Source organism: Salmo salar, chromosome ssa28, assembly GCF_905237065.1.
Source record: "Salmo salar chromosome ssa28, Ssal_v3.1, whole genome shotgun sequence".
Lineage (NCBI taxonomy): Eukaryota > Metazoa > Chordata > Actinopteri > Salmoniformes > Salmonidae > Salmo > Salmo salar.
The window spans coordinates 6,984,706-7,002,844 of NC_059469.1; the positions used below are offsets into that span (position 1 = coordinate 6,984,706).

General features: G+C 43.1%; 1 protein-coding gene across 1 annotated transcript; it reads left to right on the forward strand.

Moving 5' to 3' along the window:
- The first annotated feature begins 12,780 nt into the window (after positions 1 to 12,780).
- On the forward strand, positions 12,781 to 18,139 carry LOC106589387 (actin, aortic smooth muscle). The gene is made up of 9 exons (XM_014179292.2): positions 12,781 to 12,921; positions 14,658 to 14,832; positions 15,105 to 15,233; positions 15,825 to 15,935; positions 16,150 to 16,234; positions 16,346 to 16,507; positions 16,673 to 16,864; positions 16,994 to 17,175; positions 17,520 to 18,139. Exons 2-9 carry the CDS (start codon positions 14,704 to 14,706, stop codon positions 17,661 to 17,663), a joined length of 1,134 nt encoding a protein of 377 aa, XP_014034767.1. The 5' UTR covers positions 12,781 to 12,921; positions 14,658 to 14,703; the 3' UTR covers positions 17,664 to 18,139.

An 18,139-nucleotide genomic window follows, 5' to 3' on the forward strand; every position in this document is an offset into this window, starting at 1 on the left:
GATTGAATGCGTCTGTGGACAGGTGTCTTTTATACAGGTAACAAGCTGAGATTAGGAGCACTCCCTTTAAGAGTGTGCTCCTAATCTCAGCTCGTTACCTGTATAAAAGACACCTGGGAGCCAGAAATCTTTCTGATTGAGAGGGGGTCAAATACTTATTTCCCTCATTAAAATGCAAATCAATTTATAACATTTTTGACATGCGTTTTTCTGGATTTTTTTGTTGTTATTCTGTCTCTCACTTCAAATAAACCTACCATTAAAATGATAGACTGATCATTTCTTTGTCAGTGGGCAAACGTACAAAATCAGCAGGGGATCAAATACTTTTTTCCCTCACTGTACATTAGCATGTACTAATTTTATGAATTTCTAACAAACAGTTTTCATTCTTAATTACTATATATGAACAATAGTATTCATGTTAATTAGGCCCTTTCCAATATTACTGGAATCAGATGAAAGTTGTGCCAAAATCCACTGGTGACAGGATGCAGACATTTCCTGACCTCAACTCGCAAGGGGAAATACAGAATGAAGTCCACTATTTATAAAAGTGCACTAATCAACCTTGCCCCCATCCACACTTCAAAACTAAATATGAAGTCGCCAAAGCCTTATCTAAAAAGAGAAAAGGACATCTTCCTGAGATTGACAATTGAGAATTTCCCAGAAGTAATTGGAGAATTCCCGAACAGGAGAAGGAACAATAAAATTCTGCAGACGAAACAGAGCCATCAGACACTCATTTCCTGGCCGATGCAATACACTGTATGATATGTTCAGGATTATATCTTTGTGAACATGTAGGATTCTTTGTGAATGTTATGATAGCGTTTAGAGCAGTGTTTTCAAGATAGTGGTTTGCGGCCCACTGGGGTGTTGCCACTGGTCCATGGGTGGTCAAGCCTGTTTTGATGTTAGAAGAGGAACTGGCTTTGTTTAATCACTGAGTCACAGGGGGAACACAAAGTGGGGAACCACTGTTTGAAGCAATATCACACAGATTGAGAATATTATATTATTTCATGTCTGCTATTCGTGGTTCACTTTTACAGACAACTAGAAGTACGATGTATCCTAAGATCCTCTGTCTCTTTCTAAAACAAATTTGATCAACATTGTTATTGGGTAATATGTGAGAATGATGGTGTTTAGGTTTTGCTATGATGGTGAGTACTCAGGCTGAGATGAGTCTTACAAATGAAATCACATTTTATTTGTCACATGTGCTGAATACAACAGGTGTAGACCTTACCAGAATACAACCTTACAGTGAAATGTAACCATTTTGTGTGGGATAAGCTTGGAAGGATTTCCAGCTATGGGAGCATCGTAATTTGTAACCTAACTCCAAAAGACTAGTCAAGACAAGTGTGAACAGATGCTTATCACGAGCAGGGCTTGGTAGGTCATATATGAGCCATGGTCTATTATCCAGCTATTCACTCGAAATACAAAGGCAGTCAACCACTCACCATCAGGAATGAGAGTTTTCTGTTTATGATTCAAATCAAATGTTATTAGTCACATGCGCCGAATACAGCAGGTGTAGACCTTACAGTGAATTGCTTACTTACGACCCCCTAACCAACAATGCAGTTTAAAAAAACATACGGATAAGAATAAGAAGTAAAAGTAACAGGTAATTAAAAAGCAGCAGTAAAATAACAATAGGGAGACTATATACAGGGGGGTACCAGTAAAGAGTCAATGTGCGGGGGCACCGGTTAGTTGAGGTAGTATCTACATGTAGGTAGAGTTATTAAAGTGACAATGCATTGATGATAACAACAGAGAGTAGCAGCTGTGTAAAAGAGAGGGGGGGTACAATGGAAATAGTCTGGGTAGCCATTTGATTAGGTGTTCAGGAGAATTATGGCTTGTGGGTAGAAGCTGTTTAGAAGCCTCTTGAACCTAGACTTGGTGCTCCGGTACCGCTTGCAGTGCGGTAGCAGAGAGAACAGTCTATGACTAGGGTGGCGGAAGTCTTTGACAATTTTTAGGGCCTTCCTCTGACACCGCATGGTATAGAGGTCCTAGATGGCAGGAAGCTTGGCCCCTGTTATGTACTGGGCTGTTCACACTACCCTCTGAGGTGCCTTGCAGTTGGAGGCCTTGCAGTTGCCATACCAGGCAGTGATGCAACCTGTCAGGATGCTCTCGATGGTGCAGCTGTAGAATCTTTTGAGGATCTGAGGACCCACGCCAAATCTCTTCAGTCTCCTGAGGGGGAATAGGTTTTGTCATGCCCTCTTCACGACTGCCTTGGTGTGCTTGGACCATGTTAGTTTGCTGGTGGACACCAAGGAACTTGAAGCTCTCAACCTGCTCCACCGCAGCCCCGTCGATGAGAATGGGGGCGTGTTCTGTCCTCTTTTTCCCGTAGTCCACAATCATCTCCTTTGTCTTGATCACGTTGAGTGAGAGGTTGTTGTCCTGGCACCACACGGCCAGGTCTCTGATCTCCTCCCTATAGGCTGTCTCGTCGTTGTCGGTGATCAGGCCTACCGCTGTTGTGTCATTGGCAAAGTTAATGACGGTGTTGGAGTTGTGCCTGGCTGTGCAGTCATGAGTGAACAGGGAGTACAGGAGGGGACTGAGCATGCACCCCTGAGGGGCCCCTGTGTTGAGGATCAGCGTGGTGGATGTGTTGTTACATACCCTTACCACCTGGGGGCGGCCCGTCAGGAAGTCCAGGATCCAGTTGCAGAGGGAGGTGTTTAGTCCCAGGATCCTTAGCTTATTGATGAGCTTTGAGGATTTAAGTTTCCCTGCATTCAAGTCCTCGGCTACTAAGAGCGCCGCTTCTGGGAGACAGTTTTCTTGTTTGCTTATGGTGGAATACAGCTCATTCAATGCTGTCTTAGTGCCAGCCTCTGACTGTGGTGGTATGTAAACAGCTACGGAAAATACAGATGAAAACTCTCTAGGTAGGTAGTGTGGTCTACAGTTTATCATGAGATACTCTACCTCAGGCGAGCAATAGCTCCAGACTTCCTTAGATATCGTGCACCAGCTGTTATTTACAAAAATGTCACGTTTGCTAGCAGAATGGAAGGAAGTGGGGGTTTATTCGATCCCTTACGAATTCTCAGAAGGCAGCCCGCCCCCCGGACCCTTTTTCTCCGCCTCCTCTTCATGCAAATCACGGGGATCTGGGCCTATTACCGAGAAAGCAGTATGTCGTTCGCGTCGGCCTCCTCAGACTCGTTAAAGGAACAAAAGGATTCTGCCAGTTTGACACTGCTTTACAGGATATTACATTGCACTGTTCAGGGAGACAGCCCAGTACTGATGAATGGAAAGTTAATTTCGTTACACGTTGGAATGTGAATAGAAGACAAACGAGTAGGATGGAAATAGAAAGCAATCAACAGCACCACCTACTGTTTGCATAGTCACAATGCATAGCTCTCAGCTCTCACAGGAATCCTGCTACACAGGTTGAGTCATCAGAGGGTCACAGCTCTGTTGTAACAGTGGTAAATTCTCTCTGACTGTCAGTGGGTCAGACCTCCATCAGCTCTCACCACATTGTTTGCTCCTGGCAAAACATACATTTATGTGCAACCCACCCCTCCTCGTCCACTTCCTTCCCATGATAACATGATGCAACACAGTGAAACCTTAATGTTAGGATTATTTAATTGTTGGGTAGACAAGGTTTTTAGAAGCATGTTGATGTGTGCATTATGATCCATCTGATCAACAACAGCAGAGAAACTAGTTTGCTTCATTGATGATTTATCTTGACAGTACTGAAGCTTGAACACTCGGTAACACTTTCTATGAAGTACATTTGTATAACGCTTTATAACATCCTTTACAATGTCTTATAACACTGACTATAAGCATCCATAGTAACTCCTAAGCACTTACACAATTCTGTATTATATTTTATAGATCATGAACTATAATGACTTGACTTATTAGACTATAGTGCATAATGCGCTATAGCTGTACTGGTTTGAAAACATAGACAACTACAGACGTGAACGGCTAGCTAGCTAACTAGTGAAAACCCTTTCTTACAGATAGAGCTGGGAATGAGCTAGCTATCGAGCGATTTCAGTGCCAAGAGAAATTGTATGTATGCATTTGTAATGCATACATACATTGAATCATTAAATTCACAAATATAAATTATATTTCATGATATGGAACTGAATCGAATGAATATTGCAGTCCTGTGGCTTTAACCAAGTTAATTCCTAGGTGAATGATATCTTTATAATTCAACTTTTTATGACAATACATTACATATCTGATAAGGCAGATAGGTAAAGTCCCCCCTTATCTCAGCTCGCTGGTCACCATAGCAGCACCCACCCATAGCACGCGCTCCAGCACGTATATCTCACTGGTCACCCCCAAAGCCAATTCCTCCTTTGGCCGCCTCTCCTTCCAGTTCTCTGCTGCCAATGATTGGAACGAACTACAAAAATCTCTGAAACTGGAAACACTTATCTGCCTCTCTAGCTTTAAGCACCAGCTGTCAGAGCAGCTCACAGATTACTGCACCTGTACATAGCCCATCTATAATTAGCCCAAACAACTACCGCTTCCCCTACTGTATTTATTTATTTATTTATTTATTTTGCTCCTTTGCACCCCAGTATTTCTACTTTGCACATTCATCCACTGCAAATCTACCATTCCAGTGTTTTACTTGCTATATTGTATTTACTTCGCCACCATGGCCTATTTATTGCCTTTAATTCCCTTATCTCATCTCATTTGCTCACATTGTATATAGACGTATTTTTCTACTGTATTATTGACTATGTTTGTTTTATTCCATGTGTAACTCTGTGTTGTTGTATGTGTCAAACTGCTTTGCTTTATCTTGGCCAGGTCGCAGTTGTAAATGAGAACTTGTTCTCAACTTGCCTACCTGGTTAAATAAAGGTGAAATAAAAATAAATACATTAAAAAAGGCCTTATTTTGAGGCTTAGCTTTACCCTAATACAGTGGCCTGAAACTCGTGGTTTACAAGCCACATCAGGCTTGCAAGTAGGGTTGCAAAATTCCAGTAACTTTCCCAGAATGTTCAGATTTTCAATCTTCCAACTGTGATTTCTGGAAAACCTTGGAAATTAACCAGAATTTTCCAACCCTACCTGCAAATCACATTATGGTGGCTTGCAAAGGGATATATAATTCCTACTGCAATCAAGCCAGAGTTAGGACATCCAAAGGTTGACATTTGTATTCACTCACAAACTGCATTCATAATGACTGCCAGGGTTAGGAACTTTGTGAGGAGACTACCTAAGCCATTTGAACTGGAACAACCATTTCCATAACGGGTGCAAAAAATGTAGCTAAGTGATGGGATTAGTTGAGAAAAATGTATGTTATTTATTTTTACGTAGTGATTAATCAATCACTCAATGTACATACAAAAACACAGATATTCAAAACAATTCCCAAAAATAAACCTGCAGTACAGCATAAGTTAATTTGTTATCTTAACTTTAAAAAATACAGTTGATGTGACTAATTTAGTTTTGAGTCAGTACCAAAAACATTTGAAGTAATAATGACTTTTCATTGACTTTGAGATCAACTTACTAGAAGTATTTAAATTAAACATTCCTTGGAGTTTACAGCATATTTAATATTGTTCTTGTGACTGACTGGGTTCGAACCGGGTCTCCTGCATGTCACAAGACTGTGTTAGCCCACTTAGCTAAAGTCTATAAGAATTAGTTCAAGAAATTCATGTTAATTACGCTGAATGCATAGCAAGTATCGCTTCCCCCTGATTCAGCTCATACGAGACAAAAACACAGGACCTCTGCCTCGCAAACACATGGACCCTCTTTCCTGAAGCCTTCCAACCTGTGGCACTATTGAAAAAGGCCTTCTTCAATTATGCAAGGGGTGACACTTCAGGCTGATGAGTGAGTTTCACAGATCCCCATCTGCTACACTAACACAAGTCTTCAAGATCCAGCAAGGTTACTCACCAAAAGAGCGCGGTTTGGTTGATCCATGCTTACGTGATGTAGCAACCTTGCCTGAGACCTGAAGACGTGTTTGTTTGACATGTGTTAGTTTGTGTTCGACGTGCTAGTTTCAAGTCTCCAGCAAGGGTACTCATTAAAGGGTAACGTGACTGCCTGGGTTAAGACCGTGTTACCCTGCTGAGTTAAAGCCTAAGCATTTGTTCCTGTGACTACACTCTAAAAAGAAAAGGTTCATGGAGTATCCTTTAGGGATTCTTCAAATTGAAACTGTGGGGGAACCCCTGTAAGTTCTTCAAATAACCTCTTTTTAATGGATCGTCAAAGAACCTTTTGAAGAACCTATTGGGTTTAATTTTTGAATCACCCCCCCTTCCCTATTATTATTAATAAGAAGAAGAAGAATATACATAACAATAACAACAATAACATAACATTTTAGTTGTTTACTATGATTTTAGTGGCAAAGCAGAATAAAAAAATCTAAATATAAAGTAAACTCCCAGCAGAGGCCCAAGTCCAATGGGTACAGTATATCCTCTGGCGTGTTGATGTTAATGTGTTGATGTTCTCCGTATCCATAGCCAGAATGATTTTGCTGTGCATGGTGATCGAACAGGTTTCCTGTTATATTCATCAGAGCTGTAGGGAGGGTTAAGTCTGTGAATCCCAAAAATAGTAGTAATACAGATTAACAAAACATTCACACGACGAAACCTCGGTTTTTGTGGTAAATGGGAATGAAAAAAAACTGTTTTGATAATGGTTTTCATACACATACCTTGTCCATAATGTAGAGGCCTCTGGGATTTTAAATGAAGAGGTAAGGGGGGAGGATGGTACACGTGATCTGCATAACACACCAATACCAATTGACTTACCTTTGTATCCCTCTTCATCTTTATACCTGCAGACACACACACAAAAGTGAGCAGTTCAGTCATCTGCACCCAATACAGCTAGCCTTCCACATATTCCTATAGCCTACATATTCTTACCTCTTTGTTGACTGATATCCATTGAATTGTGTCCATGTTCTGTTTTAGAACGAGTTTTAAAAGGGAGAAAGTGTATAAACAACACAACAATTTGTACAAATTTGTACAAAAATACCACCTATATATAAATAGGTGGTATCATTCTAAAACAGTATCAATTTCTATTGTACAAGTGACAAACCTTACCTTAAATGGAGGAGATCTTTACATTTTTCAGTTAAGTGCCTGCACCTGCTGTCCTTTCAAATTCAAATCCAAATGTTTCAGTTGGGCAGTTAGGTTCCTCCATGAACCCCCACCAATTAAGGAAGTTCCTTGATTAACCCTACCTCCTATGGGGTTCTTGGAAGAACCTTTTGGGGGCAATTTTCAGTGCCAAGAACCCTAAGGTTCTTCAAAGATCTTTGAGAATCTTAGAACAACACTTGCTGAATCCCTAATTTTCTGAGTGTAGGATGGGTCTCTTGAAGATGGTCAAAGGGGGGTGACATGTAAGACAGGTGGTTCAGTGAACACGCTCACGTGATGAGTAGGCTGTGTGGTCCTCTGTATGTTCCTCCCAGCATCGGCTGTCAGGCACACACGAGACCTGTTTAGAACCCCATCAGTCAAGCTAACTATGTCTTCAAGTCTCAGGTAAGGTTGTTCATCACATGCATGGATCACTAAACCACTTCTGTTGCACTCTCAATGAAATGGGGTGCACACCAGAGGAGGCTGGTGGGAGGAGCTATAGGAGGACAGGCTCATTGTAATGGCCGGAACGGAAGAAATGGAACAGAGTCAATCACATTGTTTCCATGCGTTTGATGTGTTTGGTACCATTACTTCGATTCCATTCCAGCCATTACAATGATCCCGTACCCTTATAGCTCCTCCCACCAGCCTCCTATAGTGCACAGATCCTACACCTTCTGTTTGCTACAGAAAGTGTTCTTGCTGTGCAGTAGTTTAGTTTAGTGTATTAGGATCCCCATTAGCTACTGCACACGCAGCAGCTACTCTTCCTGGGGTCAACATAAATGGATATAGTCCACCTAGTAGTCCTGTTTCTGCACCCAGTCAGTTATGTTGGTGGCAGGTAGCCTAGTGGTTAGAGCGCTGGGCCAGTAACTGAAATGGTTGCTGGTTTGAATCCCCAAGGCTCTGTCAATGAGTGTTTGAGCAAATGCCGTGTTTTTTTGTACGTGTTGAAATAATAAACAGCTTTGCTTAAAAATGTCCATATGATGTTTCCGCTGTCAAATAAAATGTTAACGTTATCAGGGTAGCTAACTCCGTGTTGTTCCTTTTTCTTAATATTCTGGAAAAGGATCACACTTTACTTAAAGCCTACAAATACCTCTTATAGTGTTTTATAAATAAGTGAATCACTTTAGTTAAAGTATACAAAAGCACATGAATAGTGAGTTATCAAGCTTTATAATACTGTACATTATGAGATATTGTTAAAGTGTGTTATAGAGCCTAATGTGTGTAGTAACTATCTTGCCTGTGTGTTTCAACCCAGTATGGCTATAATACATTATGCACTATAGTCTTATAAGTCATTATGGTTAATGATCTATAAAACATCACACTGAGTTTTATAACCACTTATGAGTTATTATGGATGCTGATAGTTAGAGTTATGACGCATTATAAAGGATGTTATGAAGCGTTATACATTATGTACTTCATAGAAAATGTTACCAAACACTTTATTCCAGCAGTTGGGTTGAATCTGAAATCAAAATATCTAAATATGAACTCCTACCTAAAGCTGTTTTGCTGAAAAGCAAAAGTTATTATTATGCCACTAGAGGGCGAGAGAGGAAAAGGCACATGGAGTACAGAGAGTGCCAGTGCTCTGCAGAATGCACAGTGAGGGCAGTAAAGGGAAAGGGGGATACCAGTAGGCCAGAGGTCAGGTGAGGCTTAATACAACAGTAAAAGAGGTGTAAACCAACAGAGACAAGACAGATTACACCAGATAATATCCATAGGTTTACCCAATAGGGCATTCTGTCTTCCTTTTCTCATCTTCTTCACCTCATCACCACAGATTTGATTAGATTTGGTTGGTGAAAGCAATATGGTTGAGACCTTCAAATCCTTTGACCAATCAGAGGCCATTAAGGAAATGGAACAAGGACCTGAAGTCTGAAGAATATTGAGGTACTGGATCTGTACTCGAGTTAGCTAACACAATGTTCTCTTTCGCTCTCTCTCTCTCGCTCGCTCGCTCTCTGCTCTCTCTCTCTCTCTCTCGCTCGCTCTCTCCTCTCACTCGCTCGCTCTCTCTCTCTCTCTCTCGCTTGCTCTCTCCTCTCTCTCTCTCTCTCCCTCTCTCTCTCTCTCTCTCACACACACACACACACACACACACACACACACACACACACACACACACACACACACACACACACACACACACACACACACACACACACATACAGAGAGAGAGAGAGACACACTCAAAACAGGAAGAAAATGGGCTCGGGTTGCTTGCGAGGAGTCACCATAAGACATTCCAGAGCTGGTTGTGAGCAGATGCCTGTTGATGCTAAGCGTCCAATGAGACGGCAGCAGGGAGCGTCCTTAAAGACCACAGCTGCTTTGCCATTTTCGGTCAAAGCACATGCCAATAGAGCCCTGCAAGAGCCCAACGCCCTGCTGCACACACTGGCCTGCTGCACACACTGGCCTGCTCTGATCGGTTGATGTCTGCCGTGATGGCCTGATGTCAGATGGGGATTTAATGTGGAGAGGATTGATATCAACGCTGATAGTCGGAACAGTAGCAGCAGTAGCTGTGTTGAGGGAGATGTAACAGTCTACAGCCACTTTCCCCTATAAATGCTGCAGACTCGATTCAATGAAAGAGGCATGGGTGGAAGATACTGAGGGGCAGAGATGTTTTGTAAAGTTACGTGACACAAGGTTATGATGACTATCATGTTTTTTTAGAACCTCTCGAATAGATAACAACATGTCTTATATGATGCTGTATACCCATGGCCTCCCGAAAGGTGCAGTGTGTTCTGCATCGCCCTTCAAAACAAGGCTCACTGAATTAGTTGCTGCCATTACTATAATTTAGGCACGCAGATGTGCCTTCAATGAGGCAAAGAATGAGAGGAGGTCTCATTAAAGGAGAAGAGCGAGAGGAGAGGAAGTGAAGAGCGCAGCTAAACATGGAAATAAGTGAGCGCACGCCGACCGATGGGGTGCAAAGGATATCTTCAGTTTAAACACGCGGAGCGCCTTTTTACCGACAGTATTACGTAGACACACACACACACACACACACACACACACACACACACACACACACACACACACACACACACACACACACACACACACACACACACACACACACACAAAATAGAGTGAGGGTATGTTTTTTCCCAGACCACACCTTCAGTGGGATTATTTCTTCCCTACATGCCTTGAGGAAGCGTGGTCTGCCAAGTCTCTCCTTATTTACTGAACAGCTCCTTTTTTGGTGCTGCATTCAAATCTGCTGCACGCTGTTACTGTAGCCGAGTGGGAGGCAGATCAGTGGCTTTCCTTCAGTGTGTAAAGCTGACCTCCAATTTGAGTGATTTCAAGCTGACAGACAGTGATAAAACACCGGCCATGCTAGTATTGCAAAGGTCATGTATTGGTAAAGGGGCTCTTTGTAGAGATGTGCAAGTTTGACTAGTTAGACAATATTGGGAGAGCTGTGTACTGTTGAATTGTTTTGCCTTTGTGTTACAATGAAAGAAAGGTCTTATAACGTGGTACATTTGGCCATCTTGCTGTACAACATCTTGTTACTAATTCCAAGTGTTAAAAGCATGAACCAAAGGAATACCAGCATCAGCTAGCGTCCGTCTAGGATGGAGTGTAGGCTACAACAAACGACATTTATTTTTGATAGGAGATCTAACATTCCAAGCATTTTTTCCATGAAACAGTTTAGCTTCTGTACTACTGAACATGATGAATCCTTTAATACAACAGGACTGAGAATTCCCTCGGACACACAACTAAGGAACAAAATCAGTCAAATATAATCCTCATGACTTTGCAGAACATGAGAATGAATTGAGAGTGTTATTTCAAGATTTATGGCAGAGAAAGAAAAGCTTTTAAACTTTAATAAAACATATATATTTAGCTGTAGCTTTAAAGCTGTTGATCATTGGGTGACAGTTACATTATTTTGCACAGTCTGATGAGTCCTGACCATTTGAACTGTTTCAGAGGGATTGTTGTACCATTTGCATCTAATGACAATTCATATTCACTGACAATAGCCTTTCACAGTATATTTAGTTAGGCTCAACCACAAACCCAATAGCCCTCCAGTCATGCTGATAATATTCTTACTCTCTCACTTCCTTATTCCCTCTCTCTCCCCTTCTCTCCACTCCCTTTCACCTCCCTCTCTCCCCTGCTGTCTCTCATCCTGATATGGCTTTGTGCTGGCCATTGTCAGCACGTTGTTGTAGCGTAGCATACCTCATCAGACAAGCAGAGAGCCCAGAGAGCCTGGGACCTGAGACAACACCCGGCCAATCCGTCTGAAGATGAGCTCATGGGTTTACAGTATGGAATCCCACCAGCGCCAGGGTAGATGATAATTACCGTCCCATCCCCAACTTATGACCAGCGGCACCTCATATAGTTCAATAATAACGGCATCAATTTAGCTCCAACTTAAAGGGGCACTTAAGCTTTTGACTATAGAATAAAAACGAGTCATTTTCACATATGTGTAGGCTAAAGACACTGGTATGGTGACGTAGATAATGAATATGAGGTTAAAATGTGGTGAAATGGGCCTTTCATATAAATGATGCTGGAAGATAAAGTGCTTTTTGACCAGGGGAGAACTGTTCGTCGGACCCCCTGACTGTTAGAGCAGAGTGATGTAGGCTTTGTAATACTAAGAGCCAGCGACTCAACACGCCACTTTCTGTGGGTCTCAGCGCTGTGGCAATGGGCAGTCGGTGACAGGTTCTTTCAGCACCGTTAGTAAAGCCTCAACTTCACTTTTCCTCGCTATGGTCTCAAGGTCTAGCTACCCAAGCCGCCGCTCACAAACGGGAGCACTTTTGGTAACACTCACTTTATCTGGATTGTCCCAAGTAGATGGTTTGTAGATGTTCAGTAGATGTTCAATAACTGTCAACAACATTTCAACTAACTATCCACTAACCCTAGCCCTAACCCTAACATTAACCCCTATCCTAACCCTAAACAGTAACCGTAGTAACCAGTTGCTTATCAACAGATAGCTTCGTGTTAGTATGACCATCTGAAGAGTAACTATATGAGATTATCCAAATAAAGTGTGACCACTCTCCATTCAGTGTGGGTTATCACAGACATTTACAAGTTGGGTTGGAAGATCATTCCAAGGAAGCACTGAGAGAAAGTGTGTAGAACGACAATCTGACGTTTTGAAAGGTCAGGACATTCCATAGTTATACAATTTAACAGACCTCTACCACAACTGACAAGAAATAATATTCCTACACACTGATCGAATATTTCCTCATCTAACTGATGCCAATTCAAACTGCACCTATAGGCTGTATTTGTGACACTCAGTTTGTGTGTGTGTAAGGGCCCTGTGTGTCACAGGGGGCAGTCCTATGAGCTCTGTGCTGTGTGTTTATGTTCCAGGATGGTGAGATCTCCTGCCTTTCACAGAAAAAAAGGCCCCTGGAATGCTCTGAATGATGGGACTGGGGCCCTCCACTAAAGCACTAGGATTGGACTGTTTTTCCCCGGCCATCCCTATAAGGCTCTGGCTGAGTGAGGCAGACAGGGAGAGTGCAGCCCCGGCTCCATGTTTGGGAAGTGGGAGGGGGAAGTGGAGGATAGGGTCTGGGAGCTACATAAACTCTCCCCAGGCCAGTGAGGGGGCACACCATCCTTGAGAGGCATACCCCGGCCAAGCACTGTCAGGGTAAGTGGACCACCACCTCACCTCTCCTTTCCCCCTCTCTCTTCCCTGCTCTTCTCAGCCCTTCTCTGTCCTCTCTCCTCCCTGCTCCTCTCCTACCATCTTCTTTCCTCTTCTCTCCACGTCTTTCCTCCTCTTCCCTGCTCTGCTACCCTCTCTTCCTCTCCTGCCTGCCAGTCTGCCTGACTGCCTCAAGTCGACACCTGCTAAATTGTTAGCTGCTAATCTGCTAGTCTGAGTCAACTGCAGGGGTCAGCACCTTACAGCACAGATGGCTGCTCAATTTAAACCAAGCTCATTAGCCTTGAAGAGCTTTGGCTAATCTCACAGGTGTATGTTAATGCAAGACAGGGCTTTTGAAGTCTCACAACTAAGTTACTGTGGTCTGTTGTAGGTATTAAGTGTCACAGCTCTTGGAAGAGATCTTAAGCCTCATGCTGTTGTGGTTCATTTAGGATTTGTGGTTTGAGAAGCAAGTGTTGCTGCTTGAAAGAGTGTGGTAGAATAACACTGTTGTAAATGCTCAATTTGCAATGTCTTGTTGAACTATGGTATAGGCTAAGATACCTGTTATCAATTATCAATTGTTTTTTCAGTTAGTTGATCATGGTATTAGACAGCTGGGTCAGTGTCATAAAGCAAGAGAAACATTTCTCTCAAAGTCTTGTAACATCTCTTGGGGACAGTCAGGCTGATAGATTGTCTCATAGAGTGTTAAGTCTCTTGGGAACTCAGTCAGTTTGGAAAGTTTGGACGTTTTGGAAAACGCTGTACACAGTTTTGAAATGTGAAAAGCTTTTGAAATGTGCAAATGAGATGATGACTGGTTGCATATAGGGGTCTCTGTTATGTTCTGCAAATGATGGGAGTCTTGAAGAGTTCAACACCAGCCAACTTTCAGCAGTGAACTCCATCATAGCTGCTCATGGTACCCTCTGCTGGAAAGCTTTGGAAATCCTTTATTCCAAAGGTTTATGACTAAATATGGTTCTCCTTGATTCTGCTGCCCTCTCTCTCCCACCCATCCCTGTCGTGTTTCTCTCCTTTCAATTTTTTTTTTTACGATTGTAGACAGGCAGGGCCAGAGAGAAAGGGAGTGAAGGAGAAAGGTTTTCAAAGTCCAGTCCAAAGACAGACATGATGTCGCATCATTTCCTAATTAGGAAGTTTTCCCAGGGTGCTGAATTCATTCATTACCGACTGGAGTACAACCCTAACCCTAACTCAGGAGGGTTGTAGGGTAATTCCTATGGGGAGTTTTGGTCTTAATCATGAATGTTCTGCTATTAATGTTACATTTTTACAGTATTATAACATTGTTATACAATGTGCTTCTTAGGCTTTTGGAAAAATGTATTTATATTGTACTCCAAGCACATGCCAACTTTCCAAATTGACTTTTTCACTTTTAATAGGAATTGCCTATATATTTTTTTCACATTTTGGTACACACTAGTGGATTTACCTGAGCCATGTATTCCTGCATGAATTAATGTCAATAATTGCCACACCAGACTTTTGTTATGGTTTACGGTTCACCTCAGAAGGGTGTGGTCACATTACTATAGAGGGATAGATTTACTCACACATAAATGTGAACACACACACACACACACACACACACACACACACACACACACACACACACACACACACACACACACACACACACACACACACACACATAAATCTACCAATCTGTAGATGTTAACTTACTCTTCTGTTTGGTGCCCCTGCAGTGATTGTCTCCCGTCGGAGTAAGGAAGGTAAAGCAAAGAATTGACAATGTGTGACGACGAAGAGAGCACCGCCCTTGTGTGTGACAATGGGTCCGGTCTGTGCAAGGCAGGCTTCGCCGGGGACGACGCCCCCAGAGCAGTATTCCCCTCCATCGTAGGCCGTCCCAGACATCAGGTGAGCCGCCATTTGTCCATCAAAAGAGAGGCAGAATGTAACCGACTTCTGATTGGGCGATGGGAAATCATCCACTTTTTGACCGTAGTCTTTCATGGTCCTTGTTATATTCTTAATTTGAAAGCATTTTTATTTAAATGTTTCACTTTTTTTACCCATCATGGTTTAAGGCTCCACACAGCAAAGTCTATTTGTTGAATTTCAGTGCTAGCGATAGCATCCACTTTACAGTGTGGTGAGTGTGTTTCTGAGCAGCCTGTTCCTCTCCCTAGGGTGTGATGGTGGGCATGGGACAGAAAGACAGTTATGTGGGTGACGAGGCGCAGAGCAAAAGAGGTATCCTGACCCTGAAGTACCCCATCGAGCACGGCATCATCACAAACTGGGATGACATGGAAAAAGTAAGCCTACCACACCATACTACACACAATACAACAATGACACACAGACTCATAAAACACACATGACTTAGATGACCATAAAAAAAAAATCACATTGGAAAACAGGACCACACTCTAACATGGAATTTGATGTACGTTCATCTTCCATCATGTCACCCAAAAATAGCCCCTCAGCCAACACAACTCCCCGGGTGGCACTTTGGGATCCATCCAGTGGCATTTAGATCCAGGATCTATTCTCAGAACTACGACATGATCATTGGTTAGATAAAGATGGAGTTAGCGAAAGAGATGTTATGCTAATGGAACCCCCCATCCTCCACCATGGCAGTCTTGTCATGTAATTTAGCTATGACTCATCCCCGGTGACTAAGAGACAAACATGTCAACCAATTATCTCAGGGCACATGCTGTCATCCCCTCAACAGATGCATGCAACAGATGGTGTTATTCACTTAGAATCGTAAATTTCTCTCAAAATCGACCTCAATGTTTTCGTGTGGGATTTTCAACAAGGGCCTCAATCGAACCCCTTTTTTTTCACCCGGTTGTGGTGAGGCTGTTGTTTGATTGGTTTGTGTTGATTGGCAGATTTGGCATCACTCTTTCTACAATGAGCTCCGTGTGGCCCCAGAGGAGCACCCCACCCTGCTGACAGAGGCCCCCCTTAACCCCAAAGCCAACAGGGAGAAGATGACCCAGGTGATGACCCTCATACACTACAGCTGGGACTTGGTCCAATGTATATCTCTAAACCTAGCCTTTTAAGGCTCTGTAATGCTCTTGATATACACAGAAGAAATGTGTTACACGATGCTATGACCTTTGATGAGTGCCATGAGAATGATATGCGCACTGTCAAAATGTTAGTGTGAAAAAAATAACACTGTAACCTAAACAAATGGTCCTGTTCTAGATTATGTTTGAGACCTTCAATGTTCCAGCCATGTACGTAGCTATCCAGGCTGTTCTGTCCCTTTACGCCTCTGGTCGCACAACAGGTCAGTCTAACACACCAGTCAAAACCAGCCTCATTTTATACTGGCCATTCAGTTCCACTGGGTCTTAACCTTGTGTCCTCCCAAAAACGGTGTCCTCCTAAACCTCCACAGGTATTGTCCTTGACTCTGGTGATGGTGTCACCCACAACGTCCCCATCTATGAGGGTTATGCCCTGCCCCACGCCATCATGCGTCTGGACCTGGCTGGCCGCGATCTCACTGACTACCTCATGAAGATCCTGACCGAGAGGGGCTACTCCTTCGTCACCACCGGTCAGTAGGAACTCTGGGATGGGCAAATCTCTGATGACACTATATTCTCTCATACTGTAAAGTATACGACTTTTAAGCAGAGGCCTACGCGGATCCAGAAGTGCTGTTCTGCCAAACTATCAATCAATCCTTGATCTAACCTCCCCCTTACTCTCCTATCTCTAGCTGAGAGAGAAATTGTCCGCGACATCAAGGAGAAGCTGTGCTACGTGGCCCTGGACTTTGAGAATGAGATGGCCACCGCTGCCACCTCCTCCTCTCTGGAGAAGAGCTACGAGCTGCCCGACGGACAGGTCATCACCATTGGCAACGAGAGATTCCGCTGCCCCGAGACCCTCTTCCAGCCCTCCTTCATCGGTAATCCCGCTCTCTCTTTATTTGCATCCCTTTTTCACTCTCTCCAGCCGCCTTTCTCTCAACAGTTTGAAACAAAGATCTATCTCGGTCTCTTGTGACTCTGTGTGATTTCCTCTGGTTTCTCCCCAGGCATGGAGTCCGCTGGTATCCATGAAACCACTTACAACAGCATCATGAAGTGTGACATTGACATCCGTAAGGACCTGTACGCCAACAACGTCCTGTCAGGAGGTACTACCATGTACCCTGGCATCGCAGACAGAATGCAGAAGGAGATCACAGCTCTGGCCCCCAGCACCATGAAGATCAAGGTGTGTAGAAGATACTAACATCCAGAATTAACTTACAAGTCACTGTGTGAGATGTTATACCCTGATTTGACCTCGTTCAATATAGTATTCATCCCAATTTAAAGGTCTATTTTTGGCATTCACAGCCAGTAATGATATTGGTCCATTTCAACGCAATTATCCTTTTGACCACTTTTCTTTGAATATAAATCTTTGTCTTGATAAATGTTTCATGATTTCATGCAAGTTGTTCAGACTCAATCTGAAGCTAAATATCACTGATATTGTCTTACTAAGTTTTATTGTACTGTACCTTATGTGATTGGCTCATTCTGTGTATTAAATGACATCTTCTGTGTTACCAGATCATCGCCCCACCTGAGAGGAAGTATTCCGTCTGGATCGGTGGCTCCATCCTGGCCTCCCTCTCCACCTTCCAGCAGATGTGGATCAGCAAGCAGGAGTACGACGAGGCCGGCCCTTCCATTGTGCATCGCAAGTGCTTCTAAACAAGGCCCAGACCCACCCACCCACCCCAGCCCACTCCCTCCCTCCAGCCCCAATTTCTGCTCTCGTTCTTTTGCCTGTAAACTGTGAATGCGTCCCCTATTTACCCTCCTGTGTTTCTATCTTTGCACTGCCCACCCCTGAGTGAATGTTATGTTATTGGTTGGTTGGTTATGTTTTTTTTGTTGTTGAATGAATAAAGCTTGAATGTGCAGCTGATATAAAACTTTGGGGCCATTCCTGGGGGAGTGTATATAGATTCCAGCAGTGGCTATAGAATGAAGTAGAAGAGACTGAATCTGCTCCACAGAGCTAGCATTCTCCCTCTTTTGTTCACTTTGTTCAGTACTTCATCCCTGGATGTGGTCTCTCGCATGGCTCAGATCACTGCTGAAAGCTTCAACCATCTGACTGTTTGTAAAGATCCATGTGAACATGAATGAACACCCAAGGAAGGAATAAAGCTCTCATACAAGGG

Excerpts from the sequence above, each read along its gene's own strand:
- LOC106589387 (XM_014179292.2), top strand. The coding sequence starts at position 14,704 with ATGTGTGACGACGAAGAGAGCACCGCCCTTGTGTGTGACAATGGGTCC. Across the intron at positions 14,833-15,104 it reads TAGGCCGTCCCAGACATCAG|GGTGTGATGGTGGGCATGGG; the intron begins GTGAGCCGCCAT and ends TCCTCTCCCTAG. Across the intron at positions 16,865-16,993 it reads CTTCCAGCCCTCCTTCATCG|GCATGGAGTCCGCTGGTATC; the intron begins GTAATCCCGCTC and ends GTTTCTCCCCAG.